The following is a 24,073-nucleotide window of genomic DNA, read 5'->3' on the forward strand; positions in this document are numbered from 1 at the left end:
ATCAATGCAATTCAATTAAAATGTTGATCTACCTGGGTAGAATAAAGAAAAAAAAAATCTACCTGAGGCAACATGCATTATAGCTAGTCAGCATCCACACTTTTTTTTTTTTAAGCATGACAGATAAAATGGCTTAATCTCTATTTAACCTCAACAAAAATAAGCCCCAAATCACACTCCCTCCTTCCCCAATTATCTCCTGGCCATAAATTTTACAGGATATATCAGATTTGCAAATAAGAGAAGGAGTTAATTTGGCCTAACTAAAACCAACCAATTTGATAATGTCCACAAATATTCCTATGTATTCCTTAATATTGTTTGGAATTAAAAAATATCTTCACCTTTTCTAACAGCATAACTGTTCACTGTTTATGACATTGCCAATATTTTTTGTTAGATAGTTTACCAATGTGTTTTTTAAACAGCTTTCTATTCCCATGGATCCATCATTTGCAATTAGCACCTTTCAGTATGACAAGAAACAAATTCACACATCATAAGTATACTGTATGCTTATATATTATCAATTTTTCAACATTGCATAGGTGATTTAAGTAAGAATTTAGACTTTGATAGAAATACCTGGCCCTTAACATGCTACACAAATGCAGTATTCTGAAGAAGAATATTACATATGTTTATTTCAAAGTTTTACTACTCAGAAAAGTCTTGAATTAGGCAAGAGTCAAGTCAAAATAATGCAAAAGGATTTAGCTTACATTAGCGTATATTTTAATGATTTCTACAATACTTTTGACATTATGCTGAAAATAAGAAAATAAAGAAAAAGCAAGATATCTTAACTCACAAAAATGCAACTAGTAGCATACATGCAGTTTTCTTTTTTCTTGTAAACCAATTTCTTTATTGAATACCCATGGAAAAGTCCATGGTTTGAAAATGGTATAAATTGCAAAATTTTACCACTACACTCCCCCATATATCTGGACCTATCCCTGGTTTTACATATATGAGGTAGAAGATAAAGAAATAATGGTCAAAAAATAATCAAAATATTGATTAGAACATATTTTCCTGGAATTTTCAACTAAAATGAATCTAAACATTAAGTCAAACTTGTTATATATGTGTATCTATATGTACATATATATTTATATTTATACCTCCACTTTCAGAGAGCTTGCCCCGGTATATTCTGTCTTCTACAACATCTGTCCAATAAAGCAAACTTTGATTGAAGTGGAAATCAAGTGCTATTGTGTTTCTTAATCCAGGAACAAGTAGACTATAGTCTCTTTTATGAAGATCAATCCTTCTGATCTCATGGCGAATAGAAAAGATGATGAATGCTTCAAAAGGATCTGAAATTAAAATTATTTTAATAGGTTTATGAAAATATTTAGGTATCTTGGTAGCTAAAAGAAAATGAGGTATAAACCATTTATTTGAATTACAATTTACTATACAATTCCCTGTCATTAAAATACAATACATTTTAATCCAAAATTTAAAAGAAACTGGAAAACTTAGATTTGTGTGTTCATTAAAATAAGGTATAAATGTGATTTTATTTCTTTTCTATATGCCTAATTCTGATTAAAGAATGTGACTGTTGTGGGACTTATAACTAGAGAATATTTCTCATAAGAGGGAAGAGTGTAGTGCCCTTCACAATCCAGCAAAATAATGACTATGCATTTTTTCCACTAGCTTTTTGAGCCTGGACTAGACCTGAGTTGGAAAATGGGGGAAATTTTGAACACATATATGAATTTAAAGTTTCATGTTTTTCACCTAAATGAAAAAAAAAAAGCTTCAATACTTGAAAGATACTAAAATCATCATTTTGAAAATGTATCAAGTCTTGTACCAAGTACTGTCAGAGTACTAATATGAACTAGAAATAAAATCTCCTGATGAACATGCATTTTGAGGTGGGGAGGGACAGAGACTCACAAGTTTTACCCTATTTCTATGTGCTACCTCATTGATCGTTCCTTTTAGATAAATCGGTTTCTATATGTCAAGTCTACACAAGTTATCTTGTCTAACAGAGTGTCCAAAGAATGTAGTCTAAGAGGTAGATGTTATTTGAAAATCTAGATAATGGGTTTGTAAATTTACAGATAAATTTTGAAGTTAAAGGGAAAGAATATCTTTTCCTCAAAGGTAATATGTCTCCTTTCTAATACTGTCAGTGTTCATGTTTTTGCTTGAATGTCTATGAGTAGCTATGTAATGGAAGAACACCAAATTACACAAGAATAAGAAAAAATGGTGACCTAGAGAGAGATCACTTCTTAAAGGCATTCAAATCCATAGTTTGAATTATCCCTATGAGTAATGCACATTTTGAAAAAAAATTGACAAAAATAATTAAAAAGGTCAAAAGATAAGACAAAACTGGATTAAAATTTTGTAATATAAGAAAGAATTCCCTAATGAAAACAATAAAATAAAGATAAAAAATAATAATGGAGACTAAGCTACATACTTCTTTACAGATTTTGGATTAGAGAAGAAATCAAAGCAGACATTAAAAATATCTTGAGATGAACAAAAATGAGGATGAAAGCTACCAGAATCTATAGGCTATAACAAAAACAGCCTTAAGTTTGAGGAAAATTATAGCACAGTCCTACATTAGGAAGCAAGAAAAATCCCAAATAAATAATCTCATATCACACATAAAGCAACTTGAAAAAGAGGAATACACTCCCCGGTGGCGCAGCGGTTGAGCCCTGGGTTGCGAAGCTGCCCGCAGCCTCTGCAGCGCTGGTTTGATCCCCAGTTGCTCCCCGGCCACCGGAGGAGGGTCCCACATGGCGCGCAGACCTCTCCTGCCACCCGCTGCTCCCCTCAGCAGTGTACTTCGGTCCTTCTGCCTGCTCTGCTCCCCGCTCTGGCTCTGGTGAATTCTCCCACCCTCCCGCACTTCTGACTGTACGCAGTGCTTGTATAAATAAATAAATTAATCTTTAAAAAAAAAAAAAAAGAAAAAGAGGAATACACAAGACACAAAGTAGGAGGAATGAAATAATGAAAAGTAAATAGAAGAAATAAATGAAATAGAGATTAAAAAGGCTATATAAAATCAATGTAATATGGAGCCATTTCTTTAAAACGATAAATCAAATAAATAAACCCTTATCTACATTAAAACAAAAAGACAAGCTATTAAACATAATCAGAAATAAAAGAGAATAAATCACTAAAGATAGCAAAGAAATACACAGCATCATACACGCTTACTTTGTACAAGCTTACTTTAAAGAACAATATGCCAATAAGTTTGAAAACCTTAGAGGATATAGTCTACCAAAACTAACCCAGGGAGAAACAAATGGATTGAAAAATTATCACAAACATGGAAATTAAACAAGTAATAAAATAATCTTTGAAAAACCAAAAACTCAGGATGAGATAGCTTTACAAGCACATTTTATCAAAACTTTAAAAAAATAACTAATGCCTATTTTTCTCACATTGTTTTTAAAATTACAAGAAAGATGCCCCATAATACATTTTACAATGTTTATATCACCCTAATGCAAAACCAAAGCATAAGAAAATTATAGAACAAAATCCTGATGAACCTTGATGCAATAATTTTCCACAAAATAACTAAATCAATTCAACAGTATATCACAAGGAAAATACATCATAATCAAGTAGCATTTATCCCAGGATACGGTGGTTTAATAAACATAAATTAATGCAATACATCATATCAACAGAAGTATAAATAGATTCCTATGACAATATCAACAGATGCAGAGAAAACATTGTTTAGATTCTAACATTGGTTAGATAGCAGTAATTTTATCATTTATGATAAAAAACTCTGAATAAAATAGGAATAGAAAGGGTCTAATAAAGGCCCTATACCCCAAACCAATAGCCAATATTTAGGACTGTTGAGTTCATCGATGCCTCCATACAAACAATGACAATACTGGCAAAAATGGCAAAATTAACCCACCTTTTGAACTCCGGAAATTAATCAATGTCTAGAGACAACCCAAGGAGTGTTTATTTAAGGAAAATTGCTGACAATAAGTGATAACAGCTGTTTGTGGAATATAAGAAGTACTATTCTCATGCCCCTTTTCTATGATTTCAAGGGACTTCTGGTCACAACAGCTCAGAAATCACTGGAGGGGGAAGGGAAGTAAAATATAGTGTACCACTAAAGTTCCAATCTTTCAAGAACTATTCAACTTTGGAAAGAAATACCATTTTTTTTTAAATGGGAACCCTAACCGGTGGCCTAAGGTTTAATCTCAGTGTTACCACCACTCCTGCATGAGTTTGATCCCCAGACAGGTAGCTAACCCACGTATAATGCAACAGACCTTTCCTATCTCACCAGCTGCTCCCCTCAACAGTGTATTTCAGCCGGTCTGCCTGTTCTGCTCCTGGTTCTGTCTCTGGTGAATCCTCTAACCCCGTTGCACCTCTGACCTACACCCCAGCTTTTCCACACAAAATATATAAATAAATAAATAGATAAATAAATATTGTAAATAATGGAATTGGGGCATTAGACCATATATAAAAATTAACTCAGAATGTATCATGGACCTAAATGTAAAAGCTGAAACCACACAGCTATTAGAATACCCAGGAGGAAATCCTAAGGATCTGTTTGGCAATGATTTTTTTTTTTTGGCTATGACTGGAAGACACTTACAATAATAAATTACACTTCATTAAAATGTTTTGTACTTCAAAGGAAATCAAGAAATTAAAAAAGACAGCCTATAAAATGGGAAAAAAATGTTTCCAAATTACATATCTGATTGGGAATGTTTGCCTAGGATATATAAAGTACAATTACATTTCAATAATTAGATAAATAGCAGTTTCAAAATTATAAATGCTCTTGATAAACATTACCCACAGGAAGTGATGCAAATGACCAACAAGGAAAATAAGAGATGGTCAACATTATTAGTCATTAGGGAAATGAAAATCTAGCCTAGTGAGATACAACTTTACTCCCATTAAGATGACTAAAATAAATAAAAAAAAAAGATGGACAATAACCACTGACAATGAATATTGGATAGACATTCGACCTTCATATATTATTTGTAGAACATTAAAATGATCAGTGACCTTGGAAAACTGTTTGACATTTCCTCACTATCTGTGCTAATCACTGAATTAGCGCATGATCAGAAATTTCATTCCTAGGTATATACCCGATCGAAATGAAAATGTATGTTCACACAAAAAAATTGCATATGAATATTCACAGCAGTATTTTTCATAACACACAAAAAATGGAAACACTCCAAATGTTCATGGATGTATGAATGGTTAAATACAAAGTTGGCATATCAATATGATAGCTATATTATTCAGAGTAAAAATAAAGTGCTGATATAGGCTAACACATTGATAAACCTTGAAAACAATATGTCAAGTGAAAGACGACAGTCACAAAAGACCACATACTACATGATTCCATTTATATGAAATGCCAGAATGGGAAAATCTACAAGACAGAAAATAGATTAGAGATTGCCACTAATAGAGACAGGGATAGAGATTGATGTGATATAATTTTTAATACTTTTGATGTTTGTTTGAGGGGAGGATATTAAATATTCTGAAATTTGATAGTGGTGATGGCCATACTTCTTAGTGAATATACTGCAACCACTGTATTGTTCACTATTAAATTGTGATTTTTAGCATATAGGAATTATATCTAAATTTATCTGTTACAAGAATAGAAATATGGTAGTGAATGTGAACAATGTAGAGTGAAAAACTGTACAAATACTATTTTTATTTCTCAAAGAAATTTAAAAGAATACAATAAATATAACTACAAAAATTGATAAAGTAAATAAAAAGAGATTATCAATAGAATCCAGTAATTTTTGTAAGATTAATTGATAAATCTATGGCAGTACCTATGGTGTATATGTGTATACCTACATATATATGTATACATAGATATATATGTGTATGCACATACCTATACGTATGTCATGCATATGTCTATGATTATATAGAGCTAGAAAACAAAAAAAATAGGAAGAATGAAAATAGGAAATAATTAGGGCTATAGAAAATAAAAAATAAGAGCAAAATACATATTTAAAACATTTATGTGAAATTTGGTAAAATAAGTCATTTTCTCTAGAAATGTTACCAACTTTGAACTAAAAGGACTTAAACATATAAACATGTATGTTACATTTATAGCCATTGATTTATCAGTAAAACTAAGCCCTTTAATCAAACATGAAAAACAGCAACATAAGATTTGGAGGGATTACAGAAGGTGCTCAACATTGTATCTGCAGACTTGTTATCTGTCCATGATGAAATAACTGCAGAAACTGATCTAATAATGTGTATCCAAGTAAGATAGTAAGACCAGCCCCGTTATATTGTGCTTTATTATAATAGCAAACCTTTGGAGAGTAATTCCTATATAGTATAATTTTTCTTAAACTTCATCAATCCCACTTTATGCAATTCTCACCAACTCCTACAAAATAAGTGATATCATTTTTATTTTGCACAGGAAGAAACAGAGCCAAGAGAAGTTATGGAGCTAATATGCCAGAGTCACATTGCCAGTAAGTGGAGGAACATAGATATGACCCAGTACCTAGCTAGTGTTAGCAGTGATTTGCAGAATCAGGAAGTCTCATAGACTGCTGTTGATGTGTATCACAGTTTTAGAGATTTATTTGGCAATAACAGAGATAAATAACTGAAGCTGAAGAAGCACATAACACTTGAACAACTGCTTCAACTTGTGCATATTTTCACAAGTATTCACCATAAAGACATGCCCTATAACATTGTGTGATGTAGCAAAAACACTGGGAATGACTGCAATGGCCATAAATAAGAGGGGACTGTCAAACCTGTGACATCAGTTTGACCATAATGCATAAAAATTGTATAGAATACTGTATAACTTAAGAGGCATAAATAGAACTATGCAAAATACTATGGATAAATCTCAACATTATATTTTGAGTAAAAATCCCAAGTAGTCACAGACGGGCATGTAATGTATGACTTTGTACATTAGAAAGTATAAATAGTACACAATATATTGAATGCAAACTATAATGATAGCCCAGATACATTATGATGATATTCACAGACGTAGTTGTCTTCAAGAATGGAGGAATGGATATACAGGGGGCTTCAAAACTACCTGGAGATTTGTTACTTTCAGAAAAAGATATGTATTACAAATAACAGCTTATTGATATGTATAAAAATATAGGTTGCAAATATTTTATTTCCCATGTTTCAAGTATATTTGAAAGAACTTATAAAATGAAGGAAGATTTAAAATATGTTTTCCAGAAAAGAAAATGCTCATTACATTGACTATTTTATTAAAATGTTTACATGTTTTTCAAGTCCTTGTGTTTACTATATCACTTTGTACTAAGGATGTAGTTGTTCAATAAATAGTTGATTAAACTTAACCATAGTAAAGCTTTACCATAGTATACCGTTAATCAAAAATCAAAGAGAAAATATTCTAGTCCTTTCATAGTTGAACTCTAGCTTTTTCTCCCTTCTTCAAATATCTGTATTTTTAAGATTTCATGGGCTTATTAAAATTTACTTTCTCTTGAGAAAACAAAAAAATGTAATGAATAAACTAATAAGTTATTTCAAAAACTAACAGGAAATTAAAGACTCAATTTTAAAATTTGCAATGATTGATTTTCTGTAACCAAAAAACCCCAAAAAGTCCACATAAAATATTTGAAGATAAAACATAGTGGAGAATTTTCTGCTGTTTCAACTTTGATATAAGTATATTAACTTCTTTTGGAGAACACTCAATTTGGAATGAACATGAGCCAAGTGTGAAATAGCTATTCCTTTTTAGTGCTTTCTAACAATTTTTCCAGTATACTAGCTCATCTCATAAATGACTGAATTTAATAGCTCAAACCAACACACTGAACTCTTAATATAGAAATGGTTTGAAATTTTTTCTGCTTTCACATGAGGTGACATAAGTGCAAAACAAAGATTACAATTTACATTTTCTATTGTGATGAATTTCATGTTGATAAATGTAGCACATCACAAATAGCTTTTAGAAACACTCAAGACTGTAGGCTTCTATCTATAAATTTGTTCACTTTGATTTTTAGTTAGTCCCTATACAGGTTCACATAATGATGTTTACAAGATAGAATATGAAAGTGGTAGATGACTTGTCTAAGAGTCCCTCTATAGTCCTCACAGATAACTTCTTATTATAACTCTACAAGTAGCAATTCTATATGAATAACTCCTGATTCTTTATCATACACATAATATCATCAAACAAAAAGTGATATTATAGTTGTAATGCTTTCTTTCTTGGTTTCTCAGATTTTTTATTGTCTTCTCTTTTTATATTTAAGAATTTATTTGAATTTCTTTGCCCCAATCATTAGGCACATTTCCTTTACACAGTAGAAACTTATGAAGTAGTAAATGGTCTGTCGTTTATCTGACTCAATATATATTATTACTTCCTTTTCTCCATTCTTTTTGCTATATCTCTATTAAGAATAAATATTACTAAAGTGAAGTTACATGAGGCAAAGAAGATCTAATCTATGGAATTAAGGACAGGGCAGACTTTCAATTTTTACTCAAACCTATGAATTTAAAAGTTCACGTACCAACTGTCCATCAAGTTTTCTTAAGGGTCAACTTTTTATTTCTCTGTTCTTAATCATCTAACACAAATAATCTGCATTTTTTTTCTAAATTGTTTATATTTCAGGTCAAGAAAAAGAAAAACTAATCTTCTGTACCTGCTAATAAGTACCTATTACCTTATTATTGTACCTGCTAATAAGTACTTGTTACCTTATTACCTTACCTGCTGATAAGTATCTAATAGTGTGTGTGGTGTATGTGTATGTATGTGTGTGAGCATGTGTGTGTATGTTTGAGAGAGAAGATAAAGAAGAAAGAAGTAATTGAGATAATAGAACATAAAAAAAGGCAGAAAGATTCCAACCACTTAAAATAAAATATAAAAATAAATACAAATGAAAATAAAAAAAAACTTTAACATTCAACAAGCATTTACTGCAAATGTTTATACATTTCAAATGGGTATAAATAATTGGACCTTGTTTCAGTTTTTAAGAAAGTTTGGGTATAATTTGTTATAGAAGAAAGCTCACGATCCGCAGACTACTTAAATATGTGATGGGAATGTTAGGGTACCACACAGAGAGATGATCTGAATCTCTGTAGTAGCTTATAAAACTCGCACTTTGGCGTCATGAGGAAAAAAAAAAATCAAGCATTTTATTATAACATGTTTTAATGACAGGCTCTGGGAAATGAAATAATCTTTCTGGATCTCAGATTCCAAAGGTATGCAATCAGAGTATTAGTAATATCTAATAGGTGTATTACGAATAACAAATAAATCACTGATGTATTTTAGATGCTTGAGAAGTGGCACCTATTAATAATTATTCATTTAGAGAAATGATTCATGGAGGAGGAAGTTTTGACTACATAGCATAGGATTCAATTTTCCAGAGAAAATATACAGGATACTGTTATACTGAAAGGTCATCGATGATAATTAGCAGAGTCATGAAGGAGATTGCATAATGAAGTGACATGTGAAAGTGCTTTATGCATTCTTGACCAGCATGCATTTACTATCATTACTAAAATTAATGATAATGGTGACAATGTGTCAGGAGTAGAAATCCACAGTGGAGAATAATTAGGTACCAGGGTGGAAAGAGGTTTTAAATGGCAGACTAAAGAATTTGAAGTTTTCCCCATAAATAAAAAATTCACGAATGGAAAATTTTACGTGTCATTTTGTTAAGATAAATGAGAGTTGGTAGCCAAATTATAACCCCCCTCCCAATTTCATCTTCTGGCCTCTTCTTTATCTCACATTGTACTCCTATGTAGACTATCTACTTGTCACCACTTTATTCTGTATCTCACCTCTTCCCATCAATTTCATCTTTCAGATTTGCGGTCATAAAGAAAGTTCTCAGAGTGGAAAGGAATTCTCCAAGGGAAAACATACAGAATCACTGAGAATTAATAGTTAGGTTATGGACATAAGGGGCCAATATTAAATCACTGTTTTTGTGCATTTGAGTGTTTTCATCGATAATCTTGTTCCTTAATAAATGAAGTGTAAATGTAATTTCAAAAATTAAAAAAAGAGAATAAAATGAAAAATATTGGAGAAAAATCTAACATAATTCAGGCTAAGAGGAAACTTAAAAGGAATACTGGAATATTCTTTATTAAAAAAAGACTTATTTATGCATCCCAGAACTGGGGTATAGGCCAGAAGTGTGTATGTGGGGGCAGGGTGAGAGGATTCACCAGAGACAGAGTGGGGAGCAGAACAGGCAGATCCACTAGACCCACTGAAATACACTGCTGAGGGAAGCAGCGGGCGAGACACGAGAGGTCTGCTGTGCCATGTGGGTCATCTCCCTGGCCGGGGATTGAACCTGTGCTGCAGTGGCTGCTGATAGCTTCATTGTGCTGAGACTTAACCCCTTGCACTACCAGGGAGACCCTGGAATTTTCTTTTCAATGTTACTAGAAATATGCTGCCAATCTATAAGTGGATTGTCTTCCAAAAAACATGAAATCCAGAAACAAAAGAGATGCAATCAGCAGCAATATTCCATGTGTTTATAAGTAAAAAGAAACAAATACTTCAAGATAAAAGTGATGAAGTAATTATATAGTAAAGGATGTGTAAAGAAGTAATAAAATAATGATATAATCAAGAGAAATTAGATTTATAAATATTAAATAAAAATAATGATGATAAATAACATTCATTGAAGTCATTATTTTTAACTAACAAGATCTTTGGGGTGAATGTAGAGAAAATATAATTGGTTCAACAATTCATCAAAAGCCAGATATGTTGAATTTAGAAAAGATAGTATAAAGAGAAGTATGGAAATGAGAGAACTACATAGGAAAATTCAAGAGAAAAAAAAAGGGGGGGAAATGATGGTTCTATTTTGAAGGTTAAAGAATCCTATTACTTATTTTAAAAATGTCAACAAAGATAAAAAAATGTGTTCAATAGAAATAGCACATTGAATAGAGAGAAAGTCAACTTAGAAAAATAATAGGAAGAAACAAAACATATGCAAAATAAGGGAATTTTTATTCCCTATAGATAACTCATTTTTATTGAATGTTGAATCTGCCAAACTTTTAAAAAAATAATATTTTCCCATACATAATAAAAATAATATTATCTGGAATATAAATGCTGACAATATTTAGTACCCTGTATGTTTCAGTGCCTTTCCTGAAACAGCAGATTAAATTCTCCCTGTAAGCAATGCTATATTAACTTTAACTTTTACTCTGTTTCAGTCTTAAATTATAAACAAAGCCAGGTGTAAAACAAAGTAATCTTAAGAGTAAGATATGATTTGAGCCAAAAGTAGAAGGGGTCAATTCCATATAGAGAATAATCTTTGCATCCCATTACTTACATGAAAATGTTGAATTATTTTAACATGGAACATGAATTATTATTAATTTCACAGAGTACGAAGTCAACCCTATAGGAGTCAATCACTTTGTCTTCTGTATCTAAAAGCCATATGTGGAACAGATTGTCATGAAAAATATGACAACAACTATTGCTAAGGTAAAAAGTTGATCTGTTTCCTGATTCCAAACATGTACCTAAAGGAAATGACCATATCAGAACAACAAACTGATCTTTTTTTCAGTCCTTCATGATAGTTAGGTTATGTAAGAAACCTGAATAAGAAAAAGTGGACTAAACAAACAAAAATCTCAAATTTTAATAGCCAAGAGAAAATAAGCATAAAAATAACTATTAAATAACATTTCAAATATAATTTAACATTCATTGAAAATATGCTTATTGATTCTTATTTTTTTTAGAACTGAACTTTATGTCAAACAAAAGAGAAAAATATGTGTAACTTGATTTCTGATTCAAGATACTTGTTATTATATGAAGTTATAAAGCTAAAGAAGAAAATATATAAGGATATAAAAAACTTTAAAAATGGACAATGATGTAAAATAAACAAATAAAAAAATATAAAATGATATAAAACATTACATTAAGAATGTGAGTTTTTTAATTTTTTTTAATAGAGGCATATTATTTATTTATTTATTTATTTGTTTGTTTGTTTGTTTGTTTTGTTTATACAAGCACTGGGTACAGTCAGAAGCGCGGGAGGGTGAGAGAATTCACCAGAGCCAGAGCGGGGAGCAGAACAGGCAGAAGGACCGAAGTACACTGCTGAGGGGAGCAGCGGGCGGCAGGAGAGGTCTGCGCGCCATGTGGGACCCTCCTCTGGTGGCCAGGGAGCAGCCGGGGATGGAACCAGCGCAACAGAGGCTGCGGGCAGCTTCGCAACCCAGCGCTCAACCACTGCGCCACTGGGGAGGTCCAAGAATGTGACCTTTTTTTGTGGACAAAATATTGTAGACATAGAAAGAATAAAAGGAAAGCAAGAATATTTGAAAGAAGACCCCATGGGTGAAGAAAGACTTGGTATCATTCAATTTAAAAATAAAACCAAAAAATCCTATTAGTCAATGAGTAGCAGATCTGAAAAGGCAGTTCCCTAAACAGGATATTCAAAAGAACAAGATACATGGGGAAATATGCATAATAACTTTTAACAAGGGAGACGGCATCAAAAACACAATGAGATACTATCTCATAGCCATGAGAAAGAGACATACTAAAAAGACCCCTTTTCACAAGTACTAGAAAGAATGCAGAGAAAGACTGTACATTGGTGGGAATGTACAATCAATATAGAAAATGATGTGAATGAATGACTAAAAATGGAAATATTATATGACCCAGCATTACCACTCTTGGAAAGTTATCTGAAGAACATGAAAACATCAATTCTAAAAACTATATGCCCTATAATATTTATTGCAGGTTTATTTACAATAGTGAGATCATGGAAACAACCTAAGTAGAGAACAAAATGGGAAAAAAAAATAGTTTGATGTGTATGTTTCTAGCAGTCTGATAAAATTGGTGCACTACTTATCAGAGATTTTTGAAGGTATATAAATGTAAGAAAAAATTAAAAGAAAATATATAAACACAAAGGAAATAAATCTATTAAAATGCATTTGTTGGAATTAACTAAAATATACTTTGGCTATAGTAATGTATATGCTTTTTTATTGATGTGTTGGATAAAAAAGAGTGAGCAGTGCTACAGAGACTCCCATTATGGAAGTAGCAATGTGGTTTTCAAAGCCTGGATATAAATATTTTGCCATATTAGCAACAACTTTTATATGACATGAATTAGTCTATTATTTTAGAGACAAATTTATAGTTTCTGTTAATAATGTTTGTGGCATACATTAATAATTAAAACATGCTGACTTTTAGTAAGAGGTTAAAGAACATATGGTGAAATTCTTTCCCCCACAAAATCAGAGACCCTGCCTGTTCTATGTATGAACTTCTATGTGGCCTATGAACTCAGACTAAGGATCTCAGGAAGGTTTTGTAAGGCTATCAAGTACCCAGCAAATGCAAGGCACAGTCTTCCTGTTATTCTTGCAACACACTATAATGTGAAATGATTATAATTGACATTGATATTTGTAAAATGAGAAAAATGAGGCTCAAGAAATTTTACATAACCTGCCGCAGGTCACATACATAATGAATGCCAACTGCAGGATTAGAGTTCGAATGCCAGATTCCAAAACTTTTTGTTTGCTTTTGCCGCTGTGAAATATGACCACAGCCATACCAAGGCAGTTTTGAAAAGCAGTAAAAATACAATTGGAAGTGTGGGACAGGGCTATACATTGGAGGATTTTAAAAAGATTGTAAAGAGAAAAACAAAAGCTTCTGAACATACAAAATTAAACCCCTAAAGAGGAGGATGAAAGGAATATTGATAATTAAGCAAAAAATAACCCAATAGCAACAATCTGGTGGATTGTCATAAAGAATTATTGTGATATTTTCAGCCCAAAAGGTTTTAGAGTTGGTCTAAAATGACATATTATACATAAATACCTTATCTAAAATTCATTGAATCTTAAGTTATTAGTCTTCTGAAGGTGTTTGGAATTCTTTTCCAAGATCTGCTCAACTGTATCAAGACACAGAACCCACAAAACCTAAAAGACACATGCTATCCTTAAATATAACAAAATGTCTCTACTCACCAACACTTGTGCAACCTTCACCATCCACATCCAGCTTCCACCCTTCATAGCATGAGCATTTGACTGTGTGCTTGTGCTGCTCACACACTTGACTGCACTTAAGATGATTGCTACAATAATCCACGATTTCACATGTTTTATTATCTTTCTTGAGCTGAAGTCCTTCAGGGCAAGAACAGACAATTCCCCTTCCAGGAACAACAGAACAGTGGTTGCTACAGCCTCCATTGTTGAGAGAACATTCATCTATAAGATGAGGGGAATAGGTTATGAGACATTGTCATCTGTTTTGCTTAGTTCAATAATAATCATTGAACTTAATTCTCTATGCTGGAATTAAACAGAAATGTTTTAAATGAAGACAAGAAAGTCCCCTGTGGATTTTATTTTTAGGAGTTGTGGTAGGAATGATGAAATGAGCCATCTAATGACCAAATATTATTTTACATCATAGCAATTGGGAATGGAAGATTCCATTTGTAAATACTTTTTGCATATACTTTATTTTATCCATAGAGGTAAAATGAGTTCAATAGTTCTATTATTACTGGACAGATCATATAAAGCCTTTTTAGCAGTTATGCAAAATCAGTTGCTAAAATTAACAAGGGTACACATATATCCATGATCTGAACTGGACTTGTTTCAACTTATGTCAGGATTTATAAATAAACGACCATATATATATGGGTACCATCCATCTTTTTTCTACCTTTGCAGTTTGAATGACAATATAATAATGCAGAATGGATTCGTTTGCCTTTTTTCTAGCTATAACCACTTAAGTAATATAACTTGTACACTGTATATCCTATATGTTTGTTACTTTAATTAATTCAGTAAGTCAAAGGGATATAGTAAATAATACACATACAAAAATATTGATCTCCTATTTAGAATGAAATAATGAATAACTTGTTTTTACTACATGTGTAGAGAATTTGAATTATGAAATTTCTTTAAATAATATATAAATTATAAATAAAATTATACTTTATTATTTAATTTATAATTATATTTAGAGTTTATAATTATGAATTTATAACAACATTTCAGACAGTGTTGGGCACTTGTAACTTATAAATATATTTGACATAATTTCTTTAGCATTTAGATATATGACCAAATTCTAGGTTCCATGTAGGGGGACAAACTATCTGTTGTTTATCAATGATACTCAAGAGCTAGTATAATAACTAACATAAAATAAGTTAAAAATGTGTGTTAAATAAGGCCTCCCTGGTGGCGCAGCGGTTGAGCGTTGGGTTGCGAAGCTGCGCCAGCTGCTCCCCGGCCACCGGAGGAGGGTCCCACAGGTGCGCAGACCTCTCCTGCCGCCCGCTGCTCCCCTCAGCAGTGTACTTCGGTCCTTCTGCCTGCTCTGCTCCCTGCTCTGGCTCTGGTGAATTCTCTCAACCTCCCGCTCTTCTGACTGTACCCAGTGCTTGTATAAATAAATAAATAAATAATCTTAAAAAAAGTGTGTTAAATAAAACTAATTAACACATTTGTCTAAAAAACACATAATTATCCCAAAATTGATCCAGCATGTGTTAAATTGGGACACTTTTAAGCTGGTAAACAAGCCTTTGAAGAAAAACAGATAAAAGTTTTCGCAAAGATAGTGTTATTATATATGCTTAGGTATTCAGTAATAAAACCAAAAGAAGCTTTGTCTTTGCTTTAAAAACATTTTTGAGGGCCTCCCTAGTGGTGCAAAAGGTTAACTCTCAGTACTATGAATGTATCTTCAGGCATTGCAGTATGGGTCTGATACCCAGCCAGGTTGCTAACCCGCATGGCACAGGGGACCACACCTGTCTCCTTCCCACTGCTCCCCTCAGCAGTGTATTTCAGTAGAGCTGCCTGTTCTGTTCCCCACTCTGTCTCTGGTGAATCCCCGCACACCCCAACCCCCACACATCTGGCATACACCCCAGTTGTTGTATACATACATAAAATAAATCTTAAAAATAATTGAGTAGTTTTTAATGCTGATATAATTAGGTATGTTTTGAGATGGGCTATTTAATAATTTGCAAATTACAGTTGTATTTACTCATATAATGCAAATATTCTCTGCTGGCTATGGAAAATATATACAGTTCAAAAATTGGGATGAAATGTAAGACCTTTTAAAATACTTTCTACACTTTTCAAATTTCTATATGGGTCAATTGTTCATCGTATTACTTGCCACCATAGAAAAAGTTATTATAAGGAAAGGAAAACAATTACATTAACTGTTTTCTCTAAGAATTCAATTCAAATTTGGTAGTGTTTTAGGGGAAAAAAATCATTTTTTTGGTTCCTCTAAATATATTTGTTCACCCGTAATCATAATCATTTCAAAACAGCAATCATTTCAAAGTATTTGCCCCATTTTAGTTTAAGTGACATTCTTTTTCAAGGGAATTATTGTAAGGAAATGTCATCATACCCAGCAGGTGGGGAAAAAAGTTACAATGCTTTTATATTATTTCAAATGTGACTATTCTCTCAATACTGAAGTGATTCTGACACTGCTTGTGGAATTAAGTCATAAATTTTAGGATAAACAAAATTCACATTGAAATCTAAAATTAAATCTATAATTTTATTGCCAATATTTGCATATTTAGTCCCATGTTGATTATTCCTTAACCCGGAACTTGTCTCTGAATCCTGCAACTTTCTTTTTAAATGTTTTATTACCTGACAAGAAGTCTCTCATTGACTAAAGTTTAGGTCAGGTCCTCTCAGCCTTCTTTCAACCAGGTTTCAACCTTGGTCTACAAAACCTACAGACCTTACAGACTCTAAGCACAAATAATTTCATTCTCTACTTCCATCTCTACCACCTCCCCAAAACACACACAGAGAGATCTGAACAAACACTAGCAGTGTTTCTAACAACTCAAGGCAACATTCCTGAATTATGTCAGTGCCCCTTAAAATGACTGCCTGAGAAAGCTCAAACCTGTCAGAAGAATTTACTGTTTATTCCAAACAAAACTTATTGATTGGCAGGCCACTGAACCCCTCTGAGAGCAGTGACTTTAGAAAGCTGCAATTATACATACCTTCTGTAGTATAGGTAAAAGGTATCAGGCTTTTCTGCCCTCCCACCATCAGGATAGATGAGGGAACCCTGTGGTCCTGAATGCAAGCCTGATGGCGGGCCCCTGAAGTGGGTACACCTGCGCTAAGACTGTGCTTTTTAAGGGCGGCATCATGGGGACGCCAGTAGAAGCCGAAAGAGAAGCCGAAAGCCGAAGCCAAGAGAAGGCTGGAGAGCCCAGAGTGAAGACTTGCTTGGGGCTGGGAGGAATGCCAGCCTCCCGGCCCCCCAGCACCCCTGCCTGCCGTATGCCTGGTGAACCCCAATAAAAAACCTGCAAAAACCACTGAGGACTCTGACTCCTCCTTTACCCGGTCTGCTGGATCAGAAAACCTGCACCTTGTCCATTCCTGGCCTTTACGCCTTCTTTACACATTTGTGATATAAATCTCCTACCATCCAGAACTGTCTTCTCATTGCCTGGGAGTTATCTTTTTATTTTTATTTTTTTAAAGATTTATTTATACAAGCACTGGGTACAGTCAGAAGTGCAGGGAGGGTGAGAGAATTCTCCAGAGCCAGAGTGGGGAGCAGAACAGGCAGAAGGACTGAAGTACACTGCTGAGGGGAGCAGCGGGCGGCAGGAGAGGTCTGTTGTGGCATGTGGGACCCTCCTGCAGTGGCCGGTGGAACAGGTGGGGATCGAACCAGCGCTGCAGAGGCTGCGGGCAGCTTCGCAACCCAGCGCTCAACCGCTGCGCCACCAGGGAGGCAAACATTCAAGGAGATAATTTTCTCACTCTGCCTCCAAATTACCAAACCCAAAAGGTCAGTGTAGCGGCAGGATAACAAAGGGCAGGTTCTCCATGATCCGAGCAGACTGGGTAAATGAGGAGAGAGTTTTGGAGCCCTCGGTGGCTTTTGGAGGCTTTTATTGGGATTTACCAGGTACACAGCAGGCAGGGGCTGGGGCTTGGGAGGCAGGCCTCCCAGCCCCCAGCACGTCTTCACTCTATCTGGGCCCTCTGGCCTTCTCTGCTTCTCTTTCACTCCTTTCTTTCACTCTCGTTCTCTCTGTTCCCCTCGTGGTTCTACTGCTCTGCTGGTGTCTCCGTGATGCCGCTCTTATAAGGCCAGTCTCTCAGCCCAGGTGTACCCACTTACGCATGCCCATACCCCACTCCAGAGGCCAGCCATCAGGCATGCATTTAGGACCGCAGGGCGCAGGGATCCATCATCAATCCTAATGGGGAGGGCCTCCCCTTGGCTGTGAGGCTGCCCACAGCCTCTGCAGCAGCAGCTCATTCCTCCGCCACCGTTGAGGGTCCCACAAAAAAAAAAAAAAAAAAATCCTAATGGCGGGAGGGCAGAAAAGCCTGATAATTTTTTACCTTACCCTAGAGTCACACAGACCAACCTTCATTAAGGCTCGTTAGAATTTATCTCTTAGCACATTACAGTCTTCAAATTTTTTTCAGTCTTTTATATTTTCCCAGTGAAGATGGTTTCAGTATACACTGGTCATGCTTCCCTACTATATAGTTCTGACTGAGTAAAATCTATCCTAATCACTTTAAGTAAGGGTCAACTTTGTTTATCTTTGACATATCATTATTACAAAGATCAACAGTCAACTTAACTGTTATATGAGCAATGCCTCTTGTAATTTGTTTCATAACTTATTTTCTCTTGAAATCATTAAAAATATCCTGAAAAATTAATATCTCCATTATGTTTAGGTGATTCACTTTTGTGTGTTCCTCCCTACCCCCTGTAATTTTTAAAAAATAAATTTAAAGATCAGATTTATTTGGAGGGACAAAAACCCACAGCTCAATGGATGAGACTTAATATGTCTTCTAGGTCTTGTCCACAGATGATAAATCATTGTCATAGAGAGTGTTTTTGCATAAATTTTATAGGTATTGAATAGGGATATATATATATATATATATATATATATATCCATGTTTTTGTTTTCATAGGAAGGGGTTAGGATAGGAAGAGACTGAGAAAAAATATAGCTTTCTTGAGTACACCTATTTAGAAGGAGTTTGAAGAGGGCACTGTAAAGGACAGGAATGGACACAGTGCGGGTTTTCTGATCCAGCAGACCAGGTAAAGGAGAACTCCTGGAGCCCTCAGTGGCTTTTGCAGGATTTTATTGGGATTTATCAGGTACACCGCAGGCAGGGGTGCTGGGGGACCGGGATGCTGGCAGGTCTCCCAGCCCCCAGCAAGTCTTCATTCTATCTGTGCTCTCTGGCGTTCTCTGGTGCTTCTCTCGTGGTTCTGCTCCATTTTGCTTCTGCTGGAGTCCCTGTGACACTGCCCTTAAAAGCCCAGTCTTAGCCCAGGTGAATTCCATCTACCTATGTCCACACCCTACTCCAGGTGCCCGCCATCAGGCATGAATTCAGGACCGCAAGGATCCATCATCTATCCTGATGGTGGGAGGGCAGAAAAGCCTGATACCTTTTACCTTACCCTACAGGCACGCACAATATTTTCAGTAGCTATGTAGTAAATGGTTTTAAAGAATGCTTTGAACCTGAGATGATTCTATCTATGAACTACTTCCTAACTACTAGCCAACCCACACCAAATATTTATTGTAAATTCACTGGGTATATCTCTTACATCCACTGGTAAAATACATAATAGAATATTACTCAGGATTCAAAAAAGATAAACTCATACCTTTGTAGCAATATAGATGGAACAAAAGGGATTATATTAAGTGAAATAAATCAGAAGGATAAAAATAAATACTGTATGGTGTCACTTATATGTGGAATATAGAAAAAATCAAATAAAGGGTCAACAACAGATTTTAAAACCAACCCTTGAAAACTGACCCTTGCTTTGGCTTTCTGAGGGAGAAGAGTGAAAATAAGTGAATGGGAGGAGTAACAACATAGACTATGGTGGAGGACTAGGAGAGCTTTGGTGGAGGGAGGGCTATATGAGAGCATACTGTCAAAACACTAACAAGAATGTAAAATAATAGTACTTCAATAACAATTATAACAAAAAAATCAGATTAGCCACCACTAATATTTATATCAACTTCATGTTTAAAAATCAAAATCAGAATTCTGAAACACTGTATAATGGATGCTATTTTGTGATCATAAAATAAAATAAAACAAAATTCTTTATGCCCATGCTATAGCACTCGACATCCAACACCCCTCTGTGGCTAATAGGATCTAACTTGAGGCTGACAGGGGAAGTACTTGATAACACACCAAGCTGTCATTTCTCTGTGGTCATGAATATTGCCGATAAGATTAGCATGTACTGAGCTGACAGTTTGAAGGTACACATAAAAACAGGTAAGAAAAGGACAACCATAGAAGGCAATTCAATTCCTTCAATATTACTTGTTTTGGATTTCCGTTGCTTGAGCTCTCCCTCAACATCCCCCCATAAAGGGCAGAGTGCAGTAGCCCATGTGAGTTCAACATGCCACAGTGCTACATCTGGGTAAAAATGGCTTTTTGTCTTCTCTGATACTTTGATATCCAGCTAACTTTTTCCAATCTCCGGAAGTCTAAAAAGATTGAGCAAAAATTCTTAGCAGATGAATACAGTGGACAGAAAAATGACAAGTAAATTTTTAATCAGGAAGTAGACAGACAAATTAATTCAGAAGGACTCTCCTTTTTTCTTTGCTCAATTCAAAGAGAGGAAGATAGGAAAATAAAGCTGTGATTTCATATCATGATTTTTTTAATGATCATTTTTTTTCTATTCTTTGTCTTATATTAATTCAACTGCAAAGGTGGACACATGCAGAAAAACAGAATTTCTTTCAAAACTTGTAGTACACTGGTTTTGTTTTCATGATTTTCTGACAGATAAATCATCTCTATTTCAGTTATGAGGGAAGTAACATCAAGAAATTAAGTCATATAATCTGATGACTTGATTAAAGCAATTGAAGAATATATTTTAAACTTGTAAAAGTCCAGACTCTTTCCATAATTATATGCTTTCAATTTTAGGATTATTGATAGTTGCCTTATTTTAGAATTGCTATTACAACCTTCTTGAGCAATCCTCACATGCAAGACACAGACCTATCCATCAACCCGCTCCATTAGAGGGACAAGTTGGGAGAGAAAGAAGTGACTATAGATAAATTGTTATATTTTGCTAAATTTTAGTTGTTTTCTTTAACCTTACTATTTCAATTTTAGCATTAGTGAATAAGGATAGCTGCATTTAATGTTTGAAGTTTATTTTATAGAATCACAAACTTTGGAGGAAAGGACATTTTATTACAAAAAATTAAAAAAGGAATAATAGTTTTTTTTATCACTCAGTATACTATTAATTCTTAATTCAGATCAAAATGTGATAACTTTAGGTTTAAATGCAGTTTCCTTTCCTATTTTCAATCAGGAAGCTCCATCATTTCCTAAAATCATTTTCTCACAGCCTTAAGTCATCTCATTACTGTTCTCAGCAATCTGTTAACTCTTTTTCACTACCCTAGTGATGTCACCTTCAGTATTATCATGAAAACATATTTTTAAAATCTCATTGCTAAATCTGCAATCTCCCCCCAGAGAAGAAAATGTAATTTTCTTTGTATGTGCTGGTTGGCTTACAATGGCAAGTCACAGTTATTTCAAAACCCAAAGGCTATCGGAGTAAATTCATCATTTTAACTGAACAAAACATACTAAAAACCATTCTTACATAGGACTAAAAACTTCAGATAAAATTATATAAATGTGAGTAATATTCTGTTGGTTTCATTATAATTTTTTCTTCCTTCTAAAAATATTTTTATTGTAATGATTGGAATATATGACAAAATCTATTGGGCAAATACAAATTTCATCCCATAGGTTCATAAAAACAAATTTCACCTGTTCTGAGTGACTCACTGACAAAAAAAAAAAAAAAAAGGTAGCTTAATTGTGGGGACAGCATTGACTATCCAATAGTCTAAATTATGAGCACAGTTATAGAATTGTTAACTTAGTTGAATCAAGGTTAGACATTTTATTTTCAGAAATTTCTGATCAAGTTTATTTTTTTTTTCTATAGACTTACGGTACTGAAAAATGTAGATAGGGTTTAATCATAAAATTTATATTTAACTGTAATGAATGAAAGGATAATTGTTAAGTGGAGTATCAGCAATGACTAAAATGTTTCTGGTTTTCAGAGAGAGGCCTATGTAGTAAATAAAACATGCAACATACCACAAAGATTGCCTTCATCGGATCCATCAGGACAGTCCTTTTTCCCATTGCAGAGTTTCTCTGGCTGCAGGCAGACTGATGTGTCATTAGCGCAAGGATACTTAGGTGGTCCGCACGAGAAACTCTCACAATCATCTTCATCTGATTGATCTTCACAATCGATATCTCCATCACACACCCATGCCTTGTTGATACATCTCCCTAAGAAAACAACAACAGCAAGTATTTGATTTTTGAAATTAAGTCACTGAAATAATGAATGGCTATTATTATCATCAAAGAGAAACAGAGCTATTTGTAAGAAATCTATTTGCTGATAGTTTGACAGTTTAATTTTATAACAATTGAATTGTTCTTGCCCTGGTAAAGACTTATTATTTCTTTAGTTTGAAGTCACTGCCCTAAACTTTTAAAAAATATTCTGTGGCCTATTGAAAGTTTAATTACAGTATTTTTAAAAACAAACTTTAAAGATATGGTTGTAAATAAGTGCACTTTGGAGCCAAAGTGAGGTAAATGCTGTGATTTTTCACAGACCTAAGTTTTTATAAATGCTTTATTTTAACAGGAATGTCTCCTATTTACCTTTATAAGCTCAACACCTCAACTTCTTACACCAGACATATGTGTACACCTTTTCATAAATATATATAAAATGCTGTTAAACATTTTGGTAGATTACAAATACTGACAGAATTTATAGAAATATGCTTTTTCTTATAGACATTGACAGAAAAAATGACTATTTTATAGCCAGCATGTTTCAAAAGTAATAATGTGAAATGCAAAAAGAACAATATCATTGCCATCTATATAAATTATTTATTGCAAATTTTTCTTTTCTTCAGATTGTGTACATTTTTCTTCTAATTCATTATTTTTCTGGAGTATAAAATACTAAGCCCTAATGTGAACAAATAATATACCTAAGAATAAATACTTTTTATTGGTTGACTATATCAACGTCATAAAATGAATGGGGTAAATGAAAGGGAAATAGAGAATACTAGATTATATTTGTTCAAGAGTCATTATGTACTTAAATGCCTTCAACTATCAAGGCTATTAAATATTAAAATAATGAAAATATTTTTGGAAAATTTAATTGCTGGAATATATTAATAATTCTTCATACTATTATAAGTCAAATTAAAAAGAAAACAATTAGTTCCAAAGCTTATACAAATATATGAGATAATATGCTACTTCAATTATTTATCAAAATAATCTAAAGTAAGAATTAATGGATAATTCATTAATAAATTTGACATAAATGGATAAATATGATAGGTGTTTAACTTAGGATCACAAGGTAAAAATATTACTAATTTATATTGTTCTGGAAATACTATCTAGTATAATTAGGCAATAAAAAGAAATGAATATAAGATTAGAAAAGAGCATTAATACATGAATTCAATATAATCATATAATTATAAAATCGATAAAAACTAAATAAGAGCTATAATAAACTAAGAACACAAAAATAAGGAGTTAGTTTCAAATATTATACAAAAATCAATGTAGTCCACTTACACTGTTAGAATACAGTAGAAGAAAACATCAATGAATAATTTCACCATAAAATAAAGCATTAAGGATTAAACTATAAAAT

At 33.5% G+C, this 24,073-nt stretch overlaps 1 protein-coding gene across 1 annotated transcript in view; it reads right to left on the bottom strand.

Annotated features, from left to right (window-relative positions):
* Positions 1-24,073, bottom strand: part of LRP1B (LDL receptor related protein 1B) — a gene marked incomplete at its 3' end in the record, with an annotated part of 1,731,654 nt that overhangs the window by 565,940 nt on the left and 1,141,641 nt on the right. The window contains exons 22-24 of the mRNA XM_084254814.1: positions 22,459-22,659; positions 14,197-14,442; positions 1,128-1,325 (exon numbers count right to left, since the gene is read on the bottom strand). Of these exons, the coding sequence (XP_084110940.1) occupies positions 1,128-1,325; positions 14,197-14,442; positions 22,459-22,659 (645 nt within the window). The remainder of the gene's footprint in view (positions 1-1,127; positions 1,326-14,196; positions 14,443-22,458; positions 22,660-24,073) is intronic.

Source organism: Talpa europaea (genome assembly GCF_964194135.1).
Source record: "Talpa europaea genome assembly, chromosome: 1".
NCBI lineage: Eukaryota > Metazoa > Chordata > Mammalia > Eulipotyphla > Talpidae > Talpa > Talpa europaea.